This window comes from Triturus cristatus, chromosome 11 (genome assembly GCF_964204655.1).
Source record: "Triturus cristatus chromosome 11, aTriCri1.1, whole genome shotgun sequence".
Lineage (NCBI taxonomy): Eukaryota > Metazoa > Chordata > Amphibia > Caudata > Salamandridae > Triturus > Triturus cristatus.
Genome location: NC_140594.1, coordinates 184,215,102 through 184,241,558, shown reverse-complemented (window position 1 = coordinate 184,241,558; position 26,457 = coordinate 184,215,102). Strand labels below are relative to the sequence as shown.

At 44.1% G+C, this 26,457-nt stretch overlaps 1 protein-coding gene across 1 annotated transcript in view; it reads right to left on the bottom strand.

The window, feature by feature from the left end:
• Positions 1 to 701: 701 nt before the first annotated feature.
• The window catches only part of ERP29 (endoplasmic reticulum protein 29), a 122,665-nt gene continuing 96,909 nt past the window's right edge, over positions 702 to 26,457 (bottom strand). The window contains exon 3 of the mRNA XM_085634080.1: positions 702 to 4,396. Coding sequence (XP_085490206.1) covers positions 3,894 to 4,396 — 503 coding nt within the window. The 3' untranslated portion in view covers positions 702 to 3,893. The remainder of the gene's footprint in view (positions 4,397 to 26,457) is intronic.

The window sequence follows — 26,457 nt, the reverse complement described above, 5'->3', positions numbered from 1 at the left end:
GTGGGAGGCCGCGAGGGTCCCGGGAGCCCTGTGCCTACGCGTCCATCTTGGTTGCGCGCTAGGCTCCTCCTCCCATTCGTTATTTTTTAACCCCACAGCCAGTCCTTATTTTCGGCTTGTCTTAATTCCGGTGCTCCTGTTAATGTTTTTTTTCTTAGTGGTTACTGAAGAAGTATCTTGGATGGATACAGAATGGGTTAGGTGGTAGAAAAGGGCTTCATTCTGCCATAAATCAAAACCAAAAAAGTTGTTCTACTGGAATCCAGGTGTTCAGCCATTTGTGATAGTCTTATTTGCTTTAACCCCTTCAGTGCCCCGCCCTTTCCCCCTCCTGTGCCGGGCATTGTATTAGCGGGCGGGGTCCATGACGAGATAGTCTCGTCATGGGCACAGCGCAACCGCGCTCCATGACGAGGCTATCTCGTCATGGGCATAGAAGAGGTTAAGATTGTTGGCTAGATGGAATGCACTTGTATAACACAATCCACAGAGACAATCACCTCTAGGTTCTATTGCAATCCCTAAATGTTGATGAATATATATTGTGCTTAGTTTTGTCTAATTCACCTCACACAGTTCCAAGTTTATTTGTTTCCTTGCAAGGGCACTGTATTATTTGTTGACACCGTTTTTTTTTCTACTGCACTTTTGGGAATCATGACAATAAAGATGTAAAATATGAAACAAAGATCAAAAACTTAGCAGAATATTCTTTACCATTTTATTTGCGGGTGAAATATATTGATTTCAAATTTCAGACACTAAGCCATTATGATTTTCAAACAGTAGCGCATCAGTAATTTGCAATGTGCCCAAGAAAGGGATAGCAACTAGTCACTGAACATTAAACTTCTTTGTCATATTTTTGTTGTAATTCCATTACTTGAAGTAAACTTTAAAACATTACCATTCAAATGAGGTGTAACAGTTGTATTAAATCAAGTAAAAAGTAGAACCTTTTATGCTAGTAATATTAAATATATAAATGTACAAAACAATATGCACAACCTTTTTTAGAAAAGCCTTAGAATTAACAGTGTAATTATTTTTGTAAACCGGTTTCTTAGTAATGTCATTTTTACATGAAAATGTTAGCACATTACTTCCTCCAATAATAAATCACATTTTATAAAGCAAAGTTTTCCTTTTGTGTAACACATAATGACAAACATATCTATAAAAATAAAAACCTGGCCATAAAGGTAAAGGATCACTGTAGGAATGGGCCATTTGCGGACATAAATACGTATAAATTGATGTTACACATCCAATGAGATAGTTTTACCATTTGGTCACCTGTAATACCACTGATAATGTGCCCTTCCAATCCCTTGTGCTTAAACTAAGGTGTATAAAATACTGTTCTTTTAACACTTTCCTGGATTCATGAAAGTCATTTTATAATGCTATGAGGGAGCATCTACTGAAGGCGTGGTTGTTACACACACATACATAAATGACGCCTCTTTTGAGATTGATTACAGAATATCCCAGTGTATAAAGATTTAACTCCATGCAAAAATTACTACAAAAAAAGTTCAGAAAAAATGGGAATCTGATTATCCAGCTCTTTTATGAACAAAACACAGTGCCCGATTTAGACATTGGCGGATGGAGCAAAGGCAGTCAGGGTGATGGAGGACATTACGTCCATGGACCTGCCTGACAAATATAGGGCCTTATTTACAAGATAGCGTCGCAGCGCTGCACCGCAAGCCCTTTGGCTGCACCACATTGCTGCACTTTCAAAGCAGTATGACGCATCACTGTGTGTTCCCCTGTGCTGGCACACAATCGGCTGCCATGAGCCCAAGGAGGCACCCTTGCGGGGAGATTGTTTTTGTGCAGGTAGGGAAACCTTCCAGCACAAAAACAATCGCAAGAGGTGCTCTCCTAAGTGTGCTGCAGAATGCAGCATGCATAGAAAGAGGTAAAAACGAGGAGACATGTAAACATTCTCCTTGTTGCGCCTCGCTACGCCTCCCCTGGGGTGGCATAGCATTCTGTCGCATTTCCAGGTTACAAATTCTCATAAATCTGGAAATGCAGCAGAATACATAGGTGTTGCATAGGAACACCCGCAGCAACACCCATGTCATGCCCCTTTGATACAAAGTGTTGCGTGAGAAAGGGCCACCTACAAACTCAACAGGAAAATGTTCATATGTTTCCTAGGTAGAAATATAAGGGTTTCTTTTGAACAACATGAAACAAAAGAGAATTTTTTTCCAAAAAGTATGGACAAGATGGACTGATTTACTGTATTAAAAAACAAGACCATAGATATGGACACTCCTTTTTAACATTTAGAAATGAAAGAACTCACTGTAGCTGCATGAATTATTTTTAACAGCGCACAAGCATGTCCCTATAGTTAAGCGCACTTGTGGTTGGGCGATACTTCTGATATTTTTCTCTGCTTTCCTTACTGATACTGCATGCATATAAACAAGTAATGAACCTCCGATTTCCTTCTTTGGCAGATCACGTCATTTTTAAAAAGATGGTAGACTAGGCTTTTATAAACTATCTGCTAATCATAAGCTTCAGGAGGTACTTTTTACCTGAAAATATTACAAGATTAGCTTTATAATAATCTGCAGAAATATCTTTACAGTGTTTTTAAAAGAGCGTAAATTAGAAAGCTTTGTTGACTGACTGAATGACTGACTGAATTATTTATTAAGCGCACTTTTGCCGAGGCGTCTTGGCGCTGTATGAGGGTGGAGATTAGCACAGCCAGTCTAGGATTTAGTGAATAGGCTATCAAGATTTAAATAGAAGCTAATGAATCTATGATCTAGTCAAAATATTACCCCAGCAGGAAATTATCTATTTTGTAAATGCTACAAATGATTACTTTTATGATCAGATTTATGTGCGACGTTCACATTGATAATTCAGGAATTTCAATATCTGTCACAAAAGGACTTTACCGCTATATCTGTATAATCATCAGGTCAGAGATGCAAAGTATAAAGAAAGCTATAGATGATGGTTTGCTTCATATTTCCATTTTTCCTCTGAAAGATATGGCAGGATGCTAAGTGGATGGGGGTAATACCTAAAGGTACTGTGAAAGGATCTTCATAAACAGATGGGCAGGAAGCAGCGCTTTTAGTCTATGGGTTAACCCGAGCCAGTTAAGGGTAGTTTCATTGTATGGGCTTCCCTCAACCATCCTTATTTTTCAGACCATAATCCAATCCCAGAAATCTTACAGGCCAAGCGTGCTTGTCGTATAACATAAACGATGTCTGGTGACTAGATCTCCACCAATGGCTGTTTAATCTGAGACACATTTTGGAAACTCTGAATGGAAATTTCGATAAAGGAATGTAAAAAGGTTTTCAAAATAAATCTATGGCTTTAGCTATAAGGGAGGGGAGCTAATTTCCGATCCCTCTGAAAACAAAAGGTTTGAAGAGGGATTAGAGTTCTGAGCTGTGCGATAGTTATAACATGCCCACTGGTCCCCAAATAACATTTCGGCAGAATCAAAATTTACCATGATTTATCATGGGAGAAGACCCAGAAAAAGGTAAAACACGGAATTTAACGCTTCAACTGCCGTTCTTGCACTTGTAATCGCTATGTGTATAAAATAAGAAGTGCAAAAGAGTCTGGATGTGGCAGATAAATGAATGGCAGGTGAATAGCAAGCTTACATCACCACACAGCCACGTACTTAAAAGTATGTCTAAAGTGAAAATGTTTTCAATTTAGGAAGGTGGACTGAAAGGTGGGAGGCTGAAGATTGGGGATTATAGCAACGTTTTTTTAAAGAAATTACTGCGCATAATTAATCAATTAATGCCAATTTCAAGTAGTAAAAATGTATAAAGTAAAAAACAAACAAAAAAAAAGGTAGCAACTTTTTCTTTTAGAATTCATCATAGCTCTTCTTTTTCCAACCCAAGTTGTTGGAAGGAACTGAGAATATTGAGCTTTTTCTGAAGCTCCTCCTTCTTTGCGTCACTCATTGCGTTCTTCTCAATCATTTTGGTGATTCTCTCGGTTTCCGTAACTGGAAAATGCATACTGTGCTCGAGCATTTTCGTCATGATTTTCAGGTACTGCTCTGCGGGTTTCTTGTCTACGTCTTCCACTTTTTTAAACCGGTCCTGTGCCTCCTTCAGCAGACTGTGACGTTCTTCTTCACTAGCAGCACTTACAAATTTTGTTGCCAGAATGTCGTATTCTACCAAGCAACCAGGCATGCCCAGGTACACACCTTTACTCTTCAACCAACGCGAAATGTCGTTAGCCTTTGTTTCCCCCACATATAGATAGGGATTTTCCAAGTCTCCATCCACAAAAAGATAAAACTGTGGATACCTTTCTTTATCAATCTTGTACTTTTCACCCAGCTCAGTATTTAATTTGTCACCATAATCTAAAAAAAAAAAAAAAGAAAAGAAAGCACACTTTAGAAAATATAGCCTAGGTACCAAACGGATTTTGCTTGGCACAAAATTGTAAAATGCACATTTTCTACTGCAATCCAAGATGTCCAATATTTATGACAACAAATATACGCTTGTAAAGAATTCGGCATTCTGAAACTGCATTTTTAGTTTTGAATTTCGTTTATGTCCTCTGTATCTGGCAGGTATGTTTCCTTCCGGCCACTATGCAACACTATTAAAAAAACATTAGTGTGATAAACGGATTTCTCGGCTAAGTAAAGTGTTGAGGACATTTTTAATACAGGTTTGTTTTTATAAACTTTTAAAGGAATATTTCAGAAATCCAGAGTAATAGAAGGGGTACATCCGGAAAATGTTTCAAAAAATGCAAAGATCCATTGTGCCAGCCCCAGACTGTAACATCACCATTACAAAACTGGATGTTTTACTATGGCGATAGCAATACGGGGCCAAAGCCCGCGCAACAGTAGAGAATCCTTTACATTTTTCTATTGTTTCACACAAAAAATTAACAATTAAAGCAAATAGTGTATCAAAGACGTAAATATGTTAATACATGCAGCACCTGGCCAAAAAATGCCCAGACATTACCATGCATAGGAACTAATGGGTAAAAAAAACCACAAAGTGGCCACCTTGTTGGAGTAGCAATCAGAAACTGTTCCCTATACAATCCTTATTCCAAATTGCATAGCAAATACTGCATGAACCCTGTGAAGAAAGAAACTGAAAAAAACAAGATAGGAAACAGTTCAGGAGCACTAACAAATGTTTGAAAAGCACAGGTGTTAAGCACTTACATTGTCAAAAAAATTAAAATGGCCAAAGTTCCAGCACTCAAACTCAGGCAGAAAAAGAAGGAACAGCTGTTGCGATTTCTAGGGTTGTTAGGTAACCTTGCCAAGGTTGTCCATGAAAAATGCACATGCTTAGTAACTTCTAGTTATTTCAAAAGCTGCTGCATTTTAAAGACCAAGCACAAGGAGATGATGGACGGAGCGTTGAAACTTTTCAGACACCACAGTCAGAGATTTGGGTTGAATTCATCATCATTTGCTCACTTCGTCACCCCAGTTCAGACCCAGCCATGTGCAAATCAATCTTGACCCTGTTCCTCATGGGAACAGTCCAGCCCGAACTGCCAAGCCAGGTCTTTCCTGGATCAGAAACAAGCATCCTGGGATCGGTTTCAGGGTAACACCTTATCAGCCAGGCTAGCTCGAATCCAGTGGCAAAGTGAGCAAGGGACCCACGTCTGGGAATACTCTGCCAACACAGAGTGAACAAAGCAAACACAAGGAGATGATGGACAGAGCGTGGAAACTTTTCAGACACTCATCCCCAGTCACAGATCTTGGTTGAATCCATCATCGTTCTATAGCTGACTTCGCCACTCTAGTTCAGACCCAGCCATATGCAAATCAGTCTTGACCCTGTTCTTCATGGGAACAGTACAGTCCAGCCCGAACTGCCAAGCCAGGTCTTTACTGGACCAGAAACAAGCATCCTGGGATCGGTTTCAGAGTAACACCTTATCAGCCAGGCTAGCTGGAATCCAGTGGCAAAGTGAGCAAGGGACCCATGTCTGGGCATACTCTGCCAACATAGAGTGAACAAAGCAAACACAAGGAGATGATGGACGGAGCGTGGAAACTTTTCAGACACTCATCCCCAGTCACAGATCTTGGTTGAATCCTTCATCGTTCTATAGCTGACTTCGCCACTCCAGTTCAGACCCAGCCATATGCAAATCAGTCTTGACCCTGTTCTTCATGGGAACAGTACAGTCCAGCCCGAACTGCCCAGCCAGGTCTTAGCTGGACCGGAAACAAGCAACCTGGGACCAGTTTTGTGGTAACACCCCTCATCAGCCAGGCTAGCTTGAATCCAGTGACAAAGTGAGCAAAGGACCATTGGTTAATAGTACTTGGTGACAGTGAGCTCAAGATAAAAGTACTTTAAATATAACTTAAAGACCAACATAATTGGTAATTGTAACTATGAACGGTATGTAGAGAAGAAGGACTATTCCAAATAGGGGTTTATGTGAAAGTAGGTGACCAAAGTAAGTATACAGCGCAAGATGGATGTGGATATTAAATATACAGTCTCTTATTTTTGGTGCTTCTGCCAACAAGAAACTCTTTTTATTTTTTTACACAAACATAACCTAAGAACCGTGTTTTTAATGGAGCAAATATGGGTCAAATACACGCCCCTCTACCCCATCTCACACAGGGGTTTGAATACGGGGAACCTTTACCACTTTATGTATTCCTGTTAAAAATGCCCCAAATCGGAGAGTACACCCAGAAAGAGTTCCTTAGCCCCAAGGGGATCTTGCTTATTGAACCCCATTAGGAGAAAAGGAAAACAGACAGGTGTCTCTCACTCTTCCCTTTGCAGAGTTAAGCTTCTCTAGATCTGGAGTGTTATGAATTAGACAACTCTACCAGAGAAGGTCTTATCCGCTGGGGTTATTTGTACATATACAGGCCCTCATCATGGCCCCTGAAAGCATTAGACACATGCATCTGTGATTCATAATAATAGGATATGTATTATATACAATCATTACCCAAAATATGTGTATTAGGATGACATAACGTAGTATAGTTATGTCAGCAGTCATAATACAATATAAGAAGAGCGTTACAAAACCCCAAAGCATTTTATATTGCACATTCCTACTATCTGGAATGGGCTGGTGTAAACTATACCTCGTATCTATAATATTTTCAGCCTCATAGTTAATGTATTGGCTGAATGATTAGTATCATCCCAAACTACTTCATGCTACCTCCACATCTCTTAGAAAGCTTCCAGGACAGCAGTCGAACCACAGCTCTCGGCATTTCCCCCAAGAAACCAGTCTTCGTGTCTACCAAGCCCATATTACGAGGTCTCTTTATTCCTTTCTCCCCAATGATTCTCTATGGGAAGGGGAGGAAAGTTACTGTACAGTCTATCCTATCAAGGCTACAATCGGTTCTGTCGGGTAGTGACAATTGCTTAGAGTACCAGAAAATGGTTAAAAAAAAAAAAACACGTTTTAATTATATAGTCACAATACTTAATAGTGATTAGGTTGGAACACAAGAGACAGACAATTTATGCACTGCATCAAAAATATTTACTTTGGGCATAGTTATGCATTTTGTGAAGAAGCTGTAAACAATTTAATTCAAACAAGAAAGTGACAGGAACGACGGTGCTCTGTGACATGAGTGAAGTGAGTGTCCTATCTACATTGGTGAAACAGTGATATGTACAATTTGTACGATGAAGAGGAACTAAAAATGGTCAGTATCAGGGAATATCAGTGTCTGGTAAATCTTATTTGCTAATTAAAGACCTGATGACCCGAATTAACTGAACCAGACCTTACGTTGACGTTTCAACCCTAGTTTGAGCCTTAAATGAGAACACTTCGTGACGGGTCTACTTCAGGACAAGCAAAAGGATGTGAGGGGAAAGACAGCAAACTCGAGAAGCAATCCTCTTATTATTATTATTATTATCATTACCACTTATAAAGCGCACGGCTACCCCCAACGGGGGTCTTAAAGGATGTGGTCAAATCACTGGTGGTTAGAGGAGTCAGCAAGACCACAAGAATTAATGAGGGAATGGTCATGTCAATCTGAAGGAATCAGGAAGACTCACAGGAATTAGATAAATTGATTAGGCGTCTGGATCTGAATGGATTTTTAGTCCAGTACGAGGGTGGGCCGCTGCAGCAATCAGTGCGCCCAGGTTAGAACCATAGTTAGTAAATGTCTGGTGGTAATTCTGGGTGGAGGCGGTGGGGTGATTAAGCACGCCCAGTATAGGAACATGGCTCATTGTTCACTGTGCTTGATGATTGTTCTGGGTACCGTCTCTAATCGCGGTGCCCCAGTGTCTAATCCAGCTTAGACACAGGGGCACAAGCACATCAAGCACAGAGAACAACGAGTCATGTTCCTATACTGGGCGTGCTGAATCACTTGATGCAGCTCCTCATGGCTGTGGCAACACACTAGTGTGTCTTCTTTGCATTCATGAAGTGTCCCTAGTCATCAAGACCCTTCTAACTGTAACCACACTTGATGAGGCTATTCATGGCTGCAGTAACACAGCAGTGTGTCTTCTTTGTATTCATGAGGTGTTTCTAGTTACTCTCTTCGTCTCATCAAGACCCTTCTAACTGTAACTACACTTGATGCGGCTATTCATGGCTGCAATAACACACCAGTGTGTCTTCTTTGCATTCATGAAGTGTTTATCTCCAGGTGTAATGATAGCACAAGGCAGCTGACTGTCTTATGCAGCTTTCTGTTACGCAGTACAAACTGATCTAGACTTCTTAGTTCTGCTTGCAGGGCCGGTCATTTTGCTGTGGGGCCCCTCATAAACCCATATATAACTATTTCTTTTCACGTCCGTTCTACATTTTGGCTAGAAGTTACCTCTAGGAAGTCAGCTCAGCAGCTGCTTCTCAGCTTCCATCCTTGTGCCCTCCAATGACTGCAGGTGTATGGACAAGCCAGGAAGAATACTTTAAGTGCCTGCTAGTGTGTGGTCAGTGTCCCCCTACCCAGGGAAGTGCAAGTGTGGGAGGAGAAACCAGAAGAAGAAATACCTTCTCTAGAGGTATTCTTGAGCTCCAGAGTTCAGCTCTGGATTGCACGGAGAAGCCAGCAGGGACACATCAGTGGTAGAAGTGAGGGGGGGGGGTCACCTGCTGCAGAGACGTATCCTATACACATGTCCCTCCAGCCATCACTGCCTAATTAACAGGCACTGTCCTGCAAGGCAGGCATTCGCTGTAGGCAGTGGCGGGATGCAGAGTCTTCCAATACTGGGGATGGGCCAACAGACCAGCCTGTGGCGAACATTGCTACTCAACCTTCGTTGGCTTCAGGGATCCTGCAAAGAGTATTGGGCTTTGTGCCCATTTCGACCGATTGAGCTGCCACTTGCCATCCTTCTCTCTGTCTTTGCCACAGCAGAGATGGCTGCGGGAGGAATCTGCTCTGCTAGCTGAGGGTTTGGGAAGACATCATGGCGGTCCCATTAGTTACTGTATGATGGTTCTGCTCGTGCCCTTATACTTTCCAATTTGTAGGATTTCCTTCACTATTAGGAACGTTTAACAAGTGTGACAGCTTCGCACTTGCACTGTGCCTTGCTGTTTGCCCTTCGGTAGCCTCTCTGGTGATCCTTTGTTGGCACAGGATGCAGATTTGCAATCGACCTCCCCTGTTTCCAGAGATCTGAAGAGCCCACTGAGATGGGAGGCCCGGTTCATGTTGTTTGATAATTATTTTGGGATCCACAGTCAGAGGTAAGTAATTTGAGGCAGAACAAATAAGCCTTGCTCACTTTAAGCGTGAAAGGATAAAGTACTCCCTCTGCCTTCTGCAACTGCTGCAGGAGCCTATAAAAAATGTTTAGAAGTTTAATGCAGAGTGAAAACTCACAACACTGTTATTTCATGTAATGTAGTGAATAATGGGGCACCACCATACCAGGAGCCCATAGAAAGGATGTCACAGCTCTTAGAATAGCTCCGGCTAGCTGCGCATTTCGAGACCATCCGAATCCCAATGCATCAACCCAAATTGTGAGCAAATAACGAAATCGCTAAATAAATACCGGAAAAATACCGAATCGCAAATAACAAATATGCAAAAATACAGAATCGATAAATACCAAATTAGCAATCACCGAAATCACTGATAGCTCCCGGCAAGTGCCAATGGCTAATAACGAATCGCTACCCAATGCAACAATAGTCGCAAATACCGAAAATCCCAAAAATCGCTATTTAGCATGAGCAAAATAAGGGGAATCAGAACCTGGAGGTAAAGTTAAAAAAAAAGTTTTGTGAACAAAAAAAAAATCTCAAACATGTGCAACTGATTGTGGTAATCACCAAACCCTTAAATGTGGCCAAGGAGACCCTGTTGGCTAGCACAAAATGGCAGCCCTCTACGTGCTTGCAAGGAGGATGCGTATCAATGCGGCAGGACAGCGCAGGAGAAGGGTCCAGGAGAGAGTATTCAGACTGCGCATCACCTTGCTCGGACAGAATGAGGACGAGGTGTACGAGAAGTATCGACTGAATCGTGAAATGATCATGCGCCTCATTGCAGACCTGGAACCACTACTGCAGCACCAGACACACCGGACCAATGCAATCCCTGCGCACGTCCAGGTCCTATGCAGCCTGCACCTACTGGCCTCAGGAAGTTTCCAGGGGGTAATCGCCGTAGCCGGAGGCGTATCGCAAAGCGCACTCTCACGCTTCTTCCAGAAATTCTTAGATGCCATGCTGACAATGATACACACCCACATCAGCTTCCCCACAACCCCACAGCAGTTGGACCGCAACAAACAGGCATTCTACCAGGTGGCACAATTCCCCCATGTAATTGGATGCATCGACTGTACGCATATCCCTATCTGTCCACCCTCAGCAAATGAGTACATATTCCGTAACCGCAAGTCATACCACTCAATCAACGTGCAGGTTGTGTGCGATGCCAATCACATCATAACGGACCTAGTGGCACAATTTCCGGGGAGCACACACGACTCCTACATATTCCGCCACAGTGGCATCCACAGGCGTCTACTCTACGGAGAATTTGGAGAGGGACTCCTGCTTGGTACGTACACATAGCTCTTCCCCATATGAACACCACACATGTATGAACATCACCATTGCTAAGTGTTTGCTTCTATCTTCTAGGTGACAGTGCTTACGCCCTGCGTGAATATATACTCACCCCATACATCAATCCAGCAACCCCACAGGAACAACGATACAACGCGGCACACATAAGCACTAGGAATGTCATAGAGAGGACATTTGGGATTCTGAAGAGTCGCTTTAGAATCCTATATAAGACTGGCGGCGCCTTGCTATACAAACCTGATACCTGCTGCCGGATTGTTGCTGTATGTGCAATGCTGCACAACATTGCGACCAGAAGGGGGATACCCATAGAGGTGGACAGGAATGACGACCACTGGGATGACCAACCACCCGCCCAACACCGACAGGCACACGTCCCTAACACAGCAGAGGGCCATAGGAGGCGGACATACATCATGCAACATCATTTCTGAAGCAGGTAAGAATGATACATTACTATTTCATTGGTGGTGCAACTGTTTAATGCACAGTAGCACTGCGGTATGTGCAACCAAACAAGCAATGAAAATAATGCTCCCCATGAAAACTGTAAGAACAAATGTGCGTTTAAGTCACGGCTGTGCAGCGTCAGGAAGGGGAGGACCATGGTTGCCCCACCACGGTCAGGTATGGATGTAAATCAGTCTAGTGGCGCTTGCCACGTACGCCAAGCCTCCTCTCCGGTGTCTCCGACGCCTCACCACGGCCTGTCCCCGTGGAGCCCCATGAACTGCGGCGCCTGGAGCTGGCCTCTGCCACAGACACACTGCTCACACTCGAGGCAGCCTCACTGCCGTCTTCCCCTCCCAATGCACCAGCACTGAATGTGCCGCTCTGCAGGTGTTCTACTGCAGCGGTCATCTGCCCTAGAGCCTTGGCAACATCCCCGCAGAAGTGTCCAAGGTCCACCTGAAAGGAAACCGAGCGGCGTGCCAACACTGCGGTGCTATTGCTCATCCTTGTGATGGCCTTTGTAGAGGCCGCGGACCGCACCAAGTTCTGACGGTGGCTCCTCCTCTCGCACTCATGGCCTTCCCTCATGGCACGGGTGAGCTCATGGATGTCCTCCCTCAGGTGCCCATTGCCCTCTGCCACCACAGTGGTCATGTCACTCACCGCCGCAGTCATGGCACGCATTTCCCTTGCAAGGCGCACGATGTTTGAGCTGATTGTCGCCATGTGTCGTCCCTGCAGGCGCTGGACACGCAGCATCCTTTCCTCGATTGCAGCATTTTGGGTGATATCAACGTCGCCTGAGGAGAGTGAACTTGGCCGAGACCTGCGCCGCTGTGGGAGTCTGGCACGTGCAGGTGGTGCAGCAGACGGTGTGATGCTGCGCAGACTTTGTCCCGATGGTGTAGAGGGTGTTCCCACCACCTGCATGGCCGGAACTTGGGACCTGCGCCTCGGCGCTTTAGTGGATGTTGTAGCTGGAGCTGGTGTAGCTGGTGCTGGTGGTGCTGGTGCTGGTGGTGGTGGGGTTGCAGGTGGAGGTGATGTATGCGCATCCTGCGCTGTGTCCATGTCGGAATCCGCAGGAGTCTCCGAAATAATCAGCCGCCCGCTGTCGTCCGAATCCCCAGGAGATGCATCTGTGTGTGAAACAGTGCATGGTTAGTGGGATAGTTACACCTACGTAGTGTTGTAAACATACATGTCCCTCTGTGATCCACTAAATAAACAGTCTCTATCCATGTTCAACTGATGTGGTGATTTGTAATTGTATTTCATCCTGTACATGCACACTGGGCTGACTAGACTACAACTCCCATGATGCACTAGTGTTAAGAGTAAAGGTGTGTGGGCCAAAGCTGCATGCACACTGTGATCCTGCTGGGGGCATGGGAATGGATTTACGCTATGCTGGGTATGGGCACAGGCATGCATCTTACCTTGGGCACTTGTGGCTGCGCCAGAGGTATCCATCTGGGTTACTCCCACGACAGCCTCATGCTCGATCGTCCCTTCCACCAGCTCCTCCAGGGCAGTGTTGGTTTGAACTGTAGAAGGCCCGCCTCCCGTTCTGGATGCCTCCCGGAGCCTCTCCGCAATCCTCTCCTTAGCCCGCTTCCTCAGGTCGTACCATCTTTTTTTCAGGTCTTCAATGCTGCGGGGCGTCACACCAACAGCATTTACCCTCTCCCGGATGCGCAGCCATATGCGCCGCTTCTCGGGCTCTGGCACCTTGAGGGATAGCTTACCAAAAAGGCGATCGTGCTTGCTGCCGACTCCCTCCATCAGGTGCTCCAGCTCCCGGTCAGAAAACTTGAGTTTCCGCTTGCGTGCAGCCTCAGCGCTGGATGGTGCTTCCTTCTCCATCTGGGTAGTGTTTGAGGGTAGCTCAGTTGGTGTGGCTTCAATCTGCACAGCCAGTCTCCAGTCCCAGCTCCTGTTTGCTCCTCTGTCGAGGCAATGAGGGTGGGGCAGCAGTATTTCCTGGTTGGTGATGTCATAAACACGTTCCCAGAGCGACCCGATCATTGCCGATTTCGCTAATACCGATTTCGCTAATAGCTAATTCGGTATTACCGAAATCGCTAATAGCTCTTCGGTGTTTGCATGCCCCGCTATTGATTATTCGGTAAAAATAGCGATTTTTAGGGAATCGCTATTATTTACCGAATCTGTTGATGCATTCACAAAAGCGATTCCTTAATAACGATTCCTTATTTCTCGCTAATAAGGAATCGCTTTTTGTTTTGTTGATGCATGTGCACCATGGTTATGTATTGTGTCATCGTAAAGATTCAGGAGCAATTATTGGGGCACACGAACCTGTCTTTGGAAGTTACGACTGGCACATCTAAGGACTCCCCGAGATTTATAAGAGCTACAAAGGTTCTCACTGAGAAAGTCTCACTGTAAGTAATAGGTAACCAAGAGAAGAAAGTATGAAGGGAAGATAAAGTACTGTTGAGATTGAGAGAATGCATGAAATGTAAGGATTGATATGGATCACATGTTGCTTATGGTAAACATTGCGCAGCCATAGGTAAAGAGTGCTGGAAATACACCAAAGTAGGACACTTTGCCAAGATCTTTAATAGTGAGAGCAGGAAAGTCAGTTTGATTCAGGAGACTAAGGGAACCGAGGTGGGTTAAATTAGCAATTTGGTATTACGTGGATAATTATGGGGTATGACTAAGGAAAACTGTTCAAGAAAGTTACGTGTTCTGTCCTTCAAAAGATTGGTCAAGGCAAGTGGTTATAGTAAAGATGAGTTTATTCCAGTTCATTGACATTATGTCAGTAGGTATAAGGCACTGCAGTGACTCAGTCTGTGATGTTATATTTGCAGGCATTGAATTAAAATGTTTGGCAGACTCCAGCTCACTTTTTGTAAACCAAGCATTATACAATGGCCAGACGGAATGGGCGGGGCTTGTTTACACAGCATGTCTTGCTTAGTTTTTTTCTGATTGGAGGAGGCAACACCTCCGGGATAATGACAGATACATGGGCTTCAGGACTAAGACTAATGAAGATTACTGTGAGAAGTTGGCCTGATGCGTAAAAGTCGATAGAAATGTAAGTTATGAGAAATTAACAGTTTTAGGACACTTCTGGTATAGCTAGGAAGTCGAGACTCGGAAGCTAGACCCTTGGATAGTCAATACCCTTGTGAGCACCGAAGTACTCAAGTTACCTAACCCACGGGCTGCGGGTGCATAGGTGTGAACTTGCGTCGGGAAAGTTGCGGACAGGCAGTCAGTGAAGAGTGGCCGGTGGATCCCAAGGATGGGATCAAGAAGGAAGGATACCTGCAAGCAGAAGGGACAGAGTCTAGGTCACCAGCCAGGAGCCGGGAAGGAACTAGGCGATGTCGTGAAGATGCAGGTGAAGAGGTGAAGCTTGTCGCAGCAGTCACGGGTACCAGGAGGCGTCGAGGACGACCAGGATCAGGAGGTGAGCTGTCCCACGAAGGCTCTTGGGAATCGCTGGGGCTACACTATACTACCAAAGGTTAGGAAGTGGGAGGCCCACGGGATTCAGGTGCAGAGTGGAAGCACTCACGCGTAATGCGTAAAAGTCGATAGAAATGTAAGTTATGAGAAATTAACAGTTTTAGGACACTTCTGGTATAGCTAGGAAGTCGAGACTCGGAAGCTAGACCCTTGGATAGTCAATACCCTTGTGAGCACCGAAGTACTTAAATTACCTAACCCACGAGCTGTGAAGAGTGTCCGGTGGATCCCAAGGATGGGATCAAGAAGGAAGGATACCTGCAAGCTGAAGGGACAGAGTCTAGGTCACCAGCCAGGAGCCGGGAAGGAACCAGGAAGGAACCAGGCGATGTCGTGAAGATGCAGGTGAAGAGGTGAAGCTTGTCGCAGCAGTCACGGGTACCAGGAGGCGTCGAGGACGACCAGGACCAGGAGGTGAGCTCTCCCATGAAGGATCTTGCTGTCGGCGACGTCGAAGTCGAGTCAGGACCCAACAAGCCTTGGCAAGCGGAACCCACGCAGGATGGAGGACTTGCTTCTGGTGCAGACCAGGAAGGTCTGGGGTGCTTCTCTTTTACAGTGGAGCGGGTGCCAGTCTGAAGGAGCCGGACCAGCAAGATGAAAACAAAGGTTCGTCGTCGCAGAAGTCACTAGCCAACGGGCCAGCATCCGGACAACACGTCGAGCAACTCAGGTGCAGAAGGGCCCCACGCAGAACACGTGAAGTGTGGGGAGCTGGTCTTCTTTGCAGATGGTGTTCAGGATGGGGGCTTCTCAATTCCCCAAGCACAGCCTCGAGGGAGCCTCGGAAGTCGCGCTAGTCAGGTACTAGCCACTTTTCCCAAGTCGCCGGTCCCACGTCCCTCGTCGCCTCCACGGGTCTCAGCTTCGCTGTAGATGTGGATCTGGGTCAGAGGTGTCTGGAAGTCTCGCCGCTGGTCAGTCACTGCAGTCGTCCCTCGTAGGATCAGTCGCAAAGCAAAGCAGCGGTCGCTGGATGGTGCCTGGTTGCCCAGGGTGGTCATTCCTTGGCCACAAGGGAGATTTCTTCAGTCTTCTTCCTGAGGTCGAATGTCGAAGGTCCAGAGTTTCTGTTCAAGTTGCAGATTCAGGTTAATCTCATTTAGCAGGGCTCAGCTACCTACTGATATACTGGGCTAGTGGGCTGGGCTACCTGCAAGGTCCCTCCTATGAGTGGGACCAGGAAGGGGGGTGGCTACACTCCCTTTCCTTTGTCCAGTTTCGCGCCAGAGCTGGGGCTGGAGTGCCCCAGCGCCGGTTTGAACTGGACTATGCATGGGACACCTTGTGTGCCCCAGGCATGTCTCATTCCTTTCAGCCCTCCCTGCCCCAATACACTAAAGTCTGTCTGGGGAGGTGCTAGCACCTCCCCAAGCAGGAAACCTATTGTCCAGGCCTCCCTGGCTGGGAGGGCTCCCAGCTGCAGGAGGTCAGACTCGTGTCTGTGGCAGCAGCATCCATTTCGTGATGATGAGGCTTTGGTCAGAGTTAAACAGCAAAGTAGGATTTTAACATGTCTCTCCCTCTAGAAGGGAGGAATAATATCCTCATCACCAGAAATGGTATGGGGGTATTATTCCAAAGTGTTAGACACCTTACACGACATGTTTTAATAAAGCCAAACCATAGTTACCATAACCGTTTAAGATTATAAGGTACTTTAAGAGTATATGGTAGGCTATATCATAGAACAGCTATAAGGACATGGTTCCGAAAGCTGCAGACAGGCTCAGCTCATGCTAGAGCACCATCTCACATGTTACCAAGCACTCTGCCTCCAGGATTGTTAAGGCCTGCCATAGGAGTGGCTCACAGGTACACATGTGTCTATTTTAAGGGTAGATATAGGTATACTATATCTAAGCAAGGGGTGATTACACGACCTTGCCCCAGCTGAGTGATCAGCCAGTTGTGTCTGATTGGAAGGCCAGACCAGGGGTGGCATAATACATACTGCAGCCCCTGGGAGGCCTAGGGTACACCCATGCCCTGGGTACCTAGGGTACACTGTGCAGGGTCCAAGAAGGTGATCCTTACCAATTGGGTATGTACCTAGGGTACATGGAGTCCATTTTAAAGAGAGAGCAGACAGCCTGAGACCCTGAATGGCAGGATCTCAGGCCAACTAAGTCGAAAAACCAGCTAGACACTCGGCAAAAAGTTGGGGGTAACCATAGTCAGATATCTACCTTCCTGCAATTACCAGTAAGTAATCCAACGCATTGAAATGCCTCAGAGTCTCATCTAGACCGGCAATGGTGACTTCTGTTCTGCAAATGTTTGTTTATCAAGATCAGAAAATGGGGTAAGGTATTTCCAGTTGACACCCTGGTGTGTCCTGAAGCAGACACCTTAGAAGACCGTAATAAGACATAAGAAAAAAAAGTGCAAACTCTTGAAAGATCAGGGAATGTTGAGTATTTTGGGCACAAACTCTCTAGTGAAGGGATACATTAAAGTAATACCAAAGGGGATGATGGACGGAGTGTTGAACCATAAGTTGGTAGGGTATGCCCAGACGTGGGTCCCATAATCACTTTGCCACTGGATTCAAGCTAGCCTGGCTGATGATGGCTGATTAGCCAGAATCATGTCCCAAGATGCTTGTTTCCGGTCCAGGGAAGACATGGCTTGGCAGTTCGGGCTGGACTGTTCCCATGAGGCACAGGGTCAGACTGATTTGCATATGGCCATGTCTGAACACGGGTGGCGGAGTGAGCTAAAGAATGACGATGACTTAAACCCAGATCAGTTGACTGGGGGTGAGTGCTTGCAATGTTCAACACTCCGTACATCATACCCTTTGGTTTTACATAAATTAAAGTAATGCCAGCTATAAGATGATAGGAAAGGCACCTGATCCACAAACAGTTTGTATTAATCATACACAGAAACAGCTTGTTATAATCATAGGTTCACTGTTGAAGAGAATTTGGAATTAGTACTGGAAGTCGATTAAGATTGTGCACATGACTTTGGAAAAATGGTAAGTGTTGTGGTAGGTGGCTCGCCACGGAAGAGGGGACGGATGGAAAAGTTGCACATTTTTGGACACTCATGTGAGGATAATCTAGGAAAACAAATTAATAAATGTGTTCTTTCCTTAGATTAAGGGCTTACAGAGGACATTTGGGGAAGGACACTATCAAAAAAATCGGTGCACACAACTTACTGATATGTGTCCATGGCTCAAACAGCAACATCGAGTAATGCACTTCTTGAGGCCATTTAAAGTTTTGGAGATGAACCAGTAGCTTGTACATGTAGTTTACAAGACAGATAAAGTTAAAATTCTTGAATTCACCTACCACAGGCAGTGTTTCTTCGAATTCATGATAGACATTTTCTTCATGGAAGAGTTACCATTGTCTTTAACTCCTGAAAATAGAGTTCAATTTACTTTATGGAACATAAGGTATTCTTCTCTCGAGAAGAGTAGGATAATACATAAGTAGACGCCTGTGTATTCTCCAAAAACTAAATGGTTACACGAAAGAACAAACCAAGGAGGATGTGAAGGTGTGCCCAATGCACTGGCCTGTGATTTTGGTTCCAAGTATTATTTAAGAGAAAAGCTATGGGCTTTGATTGAAGCAGTGTCATATTCTGGCTTTAACTCTAATGGCTACAACAATTCAGCCCACAAGAATGTGAGAGTGGAACGTATATGTCTGTAAGCTAAAATGTTAAAGAGAGACAAGCCAAGTGTAAGCATCCATTGATGAAAGAAAAGTGTTGAGACTAAGTGAAGTTCAACTAGGGGGCCTGGGAAAGACTATGGATCAGGAAGAGGGTTCTCCTTTTTATTCAGACCCCCCACAGGGAGAAGGAATTTAAGAGGTCTTATTTGAAGGTGAAAAATGGAGACGGGGGTCTGAATTGTGTGGTGATGGTAAAAGATGAGAAGACTAACAAAGATGCCACAAAAAAATCACTAAACAAATAATTTGATATTGAAAGACGACAGTAAAAAAGGTTTGTGTGTGGTGTAAAGACATAAAGCTGTGATTTTGGGTGCCCAAAATCTTTAAAAAATAAGAGGAAGCACAAATCAGTGGTTCATTTACAAAGTTTAAGCAGAATATGAATAAAATGCATCAGAAAAGTGATATACAAGAGCCACACATTGAACGTAGGACCCATTTTCAACAGTATCGGACTGGGTCAGCTATACAACAGTCTCTTCCTGTTCTTATAGGAAAGAGACAAATAAATCCCAAGGACTGCCAAGAGTCAACAATGGTGAATATTATCCCAGTTTTATAGGGAAAAGATTTAACGTCTTCCTGCAGTTTACTAGCAAATTAGCCCTAACGACAAGTATAGAAAAAATCATGGTGTGTAGCACACTATATACATACTGTAGAATGCAAGTTTCTTGATCCCAGTGTCCACAATGCAACTGCAAAGACACTGCAGGAAATATGGCAGCACCAGCAAATCAATATAGGTATTAATACTGGCGAAGGAGATGATGGAGCAAGGATTCAAGAAAACAAAACTTGCTCGGAGCATTCCCTCATTAACAGTACTAAATCGGTAAAAGTAATAAAGAAAACTAAATTAATATACACGCACAACATTTACATAGGGGGAATAAGAGCGTTACGCATGCTTAATTAATGAAAATAAAACGCAACGCAACTAAAACCCGCTTTAAACGGGAAAACGTTTTTGCACATGTGCGAATTAGAATTACGCAGATAGTAACGTGACTAACCGGGTTTTGAGAGGGAAAACTCTTACACATGCACATAAATTACTAACATTGGGTCTTGAGGTACCGCGTGCCTGGCATATGCTTGCCTGAAATTTAAAGATAGCTGTCGCTGCTAATGCTTTTGCTTAACAAAGGAGAAAGTAATATGGGATAGAGTAGAAGTGGGTGGTGTACAGTGAAAATCATGTATTTGAGAAATTAACATTGTTTATGATTCCTTTATTAATAGAGTACATTTGGGCCCACGCATAATGAAAGAAAGATGGTGGCAAGATTGAGGCAAGCCACGCATGCGCTGTGAAGTCATGATGTGACCTACTAACCGTTTGACCTAATGGCTGCCAAGATTCAAGGACGAGAGTCGTGTGAAAGAAGCCCTCGACTGTTGAACTGTATTGAGAAAATGTTATTTAATTTGCAACAATTGATGTATGGGAATTAAATAAAATAAAATTTGTGAATGAGCTAAAAGGGGAAGGGTTTGTCAGACAAAGAAGAATTAATAAAAGAATATGTCAGCATGAGGTGACATCAACTTCCCTGCCTCTGTCCAATCAAAGTCTGTATTCCATCAATATTTGCAACTTTTGAGGGTGGGACATGCAGAATTAAAGAATTTAATTAGGGTGACTAAAAGAAAGAGGGTTCAGACATCAATGCAGAGAGAGAGGGGAGAGATTCGAGAGCTGCTGTTGATGAGGAAAGGAGAGAACAGACTGGAAAGACTCACCACTGAATGATAACCTGATTAGATTGAAGATTACGGAAGAATATCGAGGAGTAAGAGTGTGTAAGAGAGGGATGCGCCCTGGTGCATCGGGCTTGTAGATTAGTTTAGTAAGTATTGCCCTGTCCTGAGCCTGTTTTTAGTTTTTGTCACCTGATTCTTAATCAGGGAACCTCCACCAGTCCTTGGGCCAGAGGGTTGGTTTTTCCATTTCCACCATTGGGCAATTATTATTCTATCTCAAATTTGCATACCTATTTTGCAAATGTATTGATTTATTAGGTCTTCTGTATCTTCATCTATCCACTCTTAATGCATTGATTTGTTGAATAAGTCTGTGAAATGAATGAACATTGTTTAATGAATTTTCTCTCCCATGAAAGTTTGATGGTGTTTTCACTGTGAATTTGTATTGAGTGTTCATGACTGAGATTTAAATAAACTTATTGAATCTTACCCTGTGGTTTATTTCACTAAGATCTGTAAATATAGTTAGTTAATTTTTTCAAATCACCATCAACTACTCAAATAATGGTCCATTGACCAAAGGAAGAGTGCGGATCTGTGAAGATTAGTTGGACATAGACAAACGATTTAGCAGGAGTAAATTGAATTTCCAGTAAGTTAACTAATTGAGATAAAAGTGAATTACAAAGCTTGACCCCCAGTGAAACAGCCAGGAAATCTTATTGTAATATATGGTCCCAGTGAAATCTTCAGTTGTTTGTAAGGTGTTTTGTCCCTGGCTTTCAGCTGCATCAGAGAGAGCAAGCGAACGAGCATTGCTGACACTGGAACCTGAATAATTCATTATTTTGACCCATCACAAATAACTAAAGTTCTTGTTCATATGCAGAGGTAAAAGGTCCAAAAGAGAAGCTGTACAATGTGTGCAGATATGAATCAATTACTGAAGAGATGTTTTGTCAGCTAGTGTGCCATTTCATATTTAACAGATTTCTTCATCCAGCACTAGGCGCCAAGGCTTACATAATGCACCTGGCCACCAAATATAATATGGCAATTTAATTAAGCCAGGGTAGTTTTAGTACTGCAGTGGGTCAGGTCCTCTTCAATTTGCTTCATTGGATGGAAATAGCTTGGTGGGAGCCGTGAACAGCCTGGTGTACATGAAGAACATGTCACAGGGTCTCAGGCAAGACATATATAAAACTGATGGCCAGGGACTATGCTACTCATAGACTACCAAATAGACTTGCTGCAGCCAGTGTAGAGATTGCCCTTCGTTTTTCTAAATTGTTTTTTTTTAATCTCTGTCTTAAGGGTGCCTCCTCTGTGCTTGCACCACAACTTTGTGTTGCTTTGCCACAGCATCTCAGATGGGGTGGCCACCTCTCTGTGCTAGTACTAAGTTGAATTTGCCTGTTTGGATCGAGGAAAACATATAGCAAATAGGGAACTGTGTTGTGTTTGGCACTGAATAGATCTTTGCGTAGGGTTTTTATCAGCGAAATAACTCTCCCAATTTCTCCTTTAATTTGCTCACAAACTTCAACCCTAATAAACAGAGGAGGCCAGACAAGCCAATCATGTTTCTATTCCTCTTTGCTTTCTTGCTGTTCAGTTCTCTTGCGGTTCACGAATAAACAGCTCTCTTTCCTGAACATGTGTCTCGACTTTCTCTGGGGATTTTACGTCTCTATATTTGCCGCTAAGTGATGGCAGCCTATCCTTCACCTTTTCCCACAGAATGCAATACTGATTTCATGTACTGTTTTACTAAGGAACTCAATCTGACCATTTAGTCGGACACATTTCTGCCTAGTCTTAGAATAGTGCATGGTCAGGTTTGTAATTTGTTGATAGATTCAGATTCACACGTAACAATGTTACTGAAGAAATGTTCTCGGGACATTGTGACAATAGGAATTTAGAAAGAGCACCAGTGTCATGAGGGGAAGAGAACTGGACTGCTAGGCTTAATTAAACAAAGCTGTTCTTCAGTTTGAGGGAGGAGTAATTGAGGATAATGTGTGTCAAAAAAGGGTTTAACCATTCTGGGATAGTACCACCACAGGCTATTTGGAATGAGGCTCAAACCCAGGAACAAAGGAATAGATATTACGTGAGAGTGAAGAACCTTCTAAGGAGGTTTTCAACACATATTCAGTACAATACATGGGATCAAGTACAACATTTTAATTAAAGCAAGGGCAAAACCAGTGAAATATAAAATAAGGAATGTACCTTTCATCATTAGACGATTTGGAAGAAGCACTGATAAAGATGTAAAACAGTTGGCTCGATGATACTTCAAAGGCACCTTTATAGTTGTCTTCCCTGGTTATTGCATGTAGAAAAATGGCAAACTCAGAGTTTGCATTGATCTTATAAGTCTCAAAAAAGAAATTTGGGTGGATTCCCCGTCATTAAAAAGATTACATTCTTATGACTTTTAGGGGAACCAGGTGTTTCAGCAAAATTGATCATTGATGATATTATCAGGTGGAATTGGACCTAAGCTGTAAGCATTTAATGTGTCCGAATTGTGTTAGGTTGCTTTTAAATTAGGATGTCCCTGTTTTTGTGCAGAACGATGAACAGACTCCCCTCTCCCTGGCACGAAATTGAAATCTACTCTGGAAGATGCAACTCTGACTTTGAAAATTAGCCTTTTTTTTTTGCACATAGCTGATTATCAAGGAATTGATCATAAACTATGGATTTCATTATGATTTTTGCAACGTTCTTAAAAGGAGTCAGATAGCCGACAATCCTTTTTAGGCATGACATTGGGCTTTTTGTCACATGTCGTGTAACCAGATGTGATGGAGAAAAAAGAAACCAAAGAACTGGTATTAATGGCACTCTGACAAACAATAAATAAGACAGACCATCAGAAAAAAAAGTGGGACCTGACTCGCAGCTGGGAGGACAAGTGCTCTGCTGAAGGAATATTAGACCTTGACCTAAATTTGAAGAATGTAAATTATCAGGATAAAAATGTAGGCGACCCAACGAGATAAGTAGGACAGAAAAACACCTCTTAGAGTACAGTAAATACTGTGTTTGATCAAACTCATCTTTCAACTAAATATATTTTGCCTTTCAACTGAGACGTGGTGAAGAATTAATAATAACCTCTGGTACAAAAGCAATTTCACACCAATATCTGGGGTAACAGTACCAAGTGTGTGACCTCTTTTTGCTAATTTATTCTTCTTTTGGCCTGAATTTTTTTTTTCCCCAGAAGCAGACTACTCACCAGAAACAGTCCCTTTAGTGAATCAAGGGTAAGATGGGATTGCGTTGAGGTTAAGCATACAACAGTACTTTTAGAAAAAAACATGCTCAAACTCGAAATGAGGCATTTGGGTGAGAATCACTATCAACCATCATTGAAGAGTTTGACTCTAAGAACCCCTGGTTGTTCCAGCCCACTTCAGTGAAAAGCTTAGGTAGAAGCATCCCTCTGTGAAACGTTTCCAACTGGATCTGAGTTGTAAAGGTTGAACAGTACCACAGGATCCCAGGTTTGTGACTCAGTGCTTTTTCATCAAGAAGTACTTGCAAGTTAATACAATCATATGTCTCTCCTTTTTAACCGCGGTAGATGCCTGGTACATTGTAGGTGACACTTTTACCTGTACTGACGGGCAATTCTAATTCGTTGACAAGATCCAGCCCAGGTCACTAACTGTACATCAACAGAAAAAGTTTCCTCATTGACCTCAAATGAATAACAGTGAACAAGCAACAGGTACACATACGGTACCCACATCCCAAAAACGAAACACAGGAAAAGTTGCAGAAAATATACTTGAAGCCAATCGTGAATGGCATTCATGGTCTTTGAGAAATTCCCAATCAAAATATAAAGCACAAAAAACAAACACCTTTTCCTACAATTGAAGACACCAATACAATGAACTGAAACCACTCAAAAAAGGACAGGACAGCGGCGATTACCTCGATGTGTCCTATCTCAAAGGAGATGTGGCACCTAATTCATAGTTACAGGGTGCAGCCGACATTGACACATGGATAGGGATACTCAGTGGCGTAGCCAGAGTGTCATGGGACCTGGTGCAAGAAATGATATGGGCCTCTGGCTACTGTTAGAATTGTAAAATACATCAATAATCCGGGTTCAGTGGGCCTTTCAGGTCTCTGGGCCCCGGTCCCATTGCATCTCCTGCACCAATGGAGCCTACACTCCCAGAGACACTTGCACACACAGGTCTCCAAAATCCTTTAAAGCAACAGTGTTATTTTTTTAAGAAGCTTTTTCCAGTACTAGCAGTACTAGCAATTGCCAAACAGCTATTGCAGGAAGGTAGGATCCTTCTGAATGGTTACCCCCACTTTTTGCCGGGTGCGAAGCTGTTTTTGACTAGTCTGACTGGGATCCTGCTAATCAGGACCCCAGTCTCTCTGCTTTCTCCCTTAAATTGTTATGTTCAGAACTTAGGTACATCCCAGATTGGATTCTGGGGTACCCTTATAAGTCCCTAGTATATGGTACTAAGGTACCCAAGGAATAGGTACCCCAGAGGTCCCCCCATGGACTGAAGCATGCATTATGCCTGCCATGGGAGACCATTCAAAATGAAACTACAGACCTGACATTGCAGCCTGTGTGTAAGTTGGTGTTAGCACACTTACTGAAGACCTAGGTTGCCTATATCTAGGGTCACTGCACTTAAAACCTATAAGTCACCCCTATAGCAGGCCTTTGCAATCCTGAAGGCAGGGTGCTTGGTTCTAAGTGAGAGGGTGCCCCTGCATGAGCAGGACACCCCTACCGCCTACGGAGTCCATTCTCCCGGGTTGGCAGTGAAGCAGCCATATAGAGGGGCACCACGTACTTACGCAATGACCATCTCGAAACTGGCTGCAACAAATCCTATCATGTTTGGTATCAAACATATTGGGATCATACCCCCCACACCGTAAACGGTGTTATTGTAATCATACCCCCCACGCCGTAAATGGTGTGGGGGGTATGATTCCAAGCACTGGAAGAGCCCTCCGTTAGGCTCTCCATGTCCCCGGTACCAGTTTTCCAGACACGGACAGCACTACATGGTTGCTGCCTACCAGAGACACGATTCTTCCCTCCTGCTGCTGCGCCAAGCTTGAGCAGGGGAGGGCAGGACAATAGGCATCCTGTCATAGGGAGGTGTGACCACCTCCCAGACAGGATTAAGTGCATTGGGGCAGGGTGGGTGCGCTTGCCAGCGAATCTTAGTCTGCATGAGGGGCACATTTGGTGTCCCCTTGCATAGTCCAGTTCAAACCAGTCCTGGGAGCCCGTTGGCTTCCGCTCTGGCGCGAAACTGGATAAAGGACATGGGAGTAACCTCCCCATTGTCCAGACTCTTCCCCTGGGAGGGTCCACTGAATCGTCCCAACCCTTTCCCCAGGGTACTTAAGGGCTTACCTGAATGTAGGTCCCTAGATTCGTGGTAGGTTAAGATTCAGATCAGACACCACTCCTACTTCTACTGTCTGGGCACTTTGGACTTCACTGAACTTCGTTTGGGCTCGACTTCGTCTCCCTTCCAGTCTACTGCATCGTCTGTGCCTGTGCACCATACAGGAACCTTCAAAGGCCTGGTGGCATCAAAGACACCTGAAGGAATCTCCCTTGGAGTGAAGGAGTCACTCCCCTGCATTTGCAGGCATCTCAACTAAGTTGACCGGTCTGCTGATCCTGAGCTCCTCCAGACTCAGGAAGGTTTTGCGTTACAACAAACAACACAGGTGGTGGTTTTCCACAGCTCTCGGGACCTGCCCTGCCCTCTCACCAAGTTTGAGGCCAGTGTCCCTTGTGGTGGCTGCAATAACCGAACCCCTGTACACTGTGTCAACTTGGAGTTGCAAAGGCTTGTTGGTTCCCTTCCAAGAAGATCTTTGGGCTCGAAGTAGCCACAACCTCGAGCATCTTCAGTGTCCAGAATCTTGG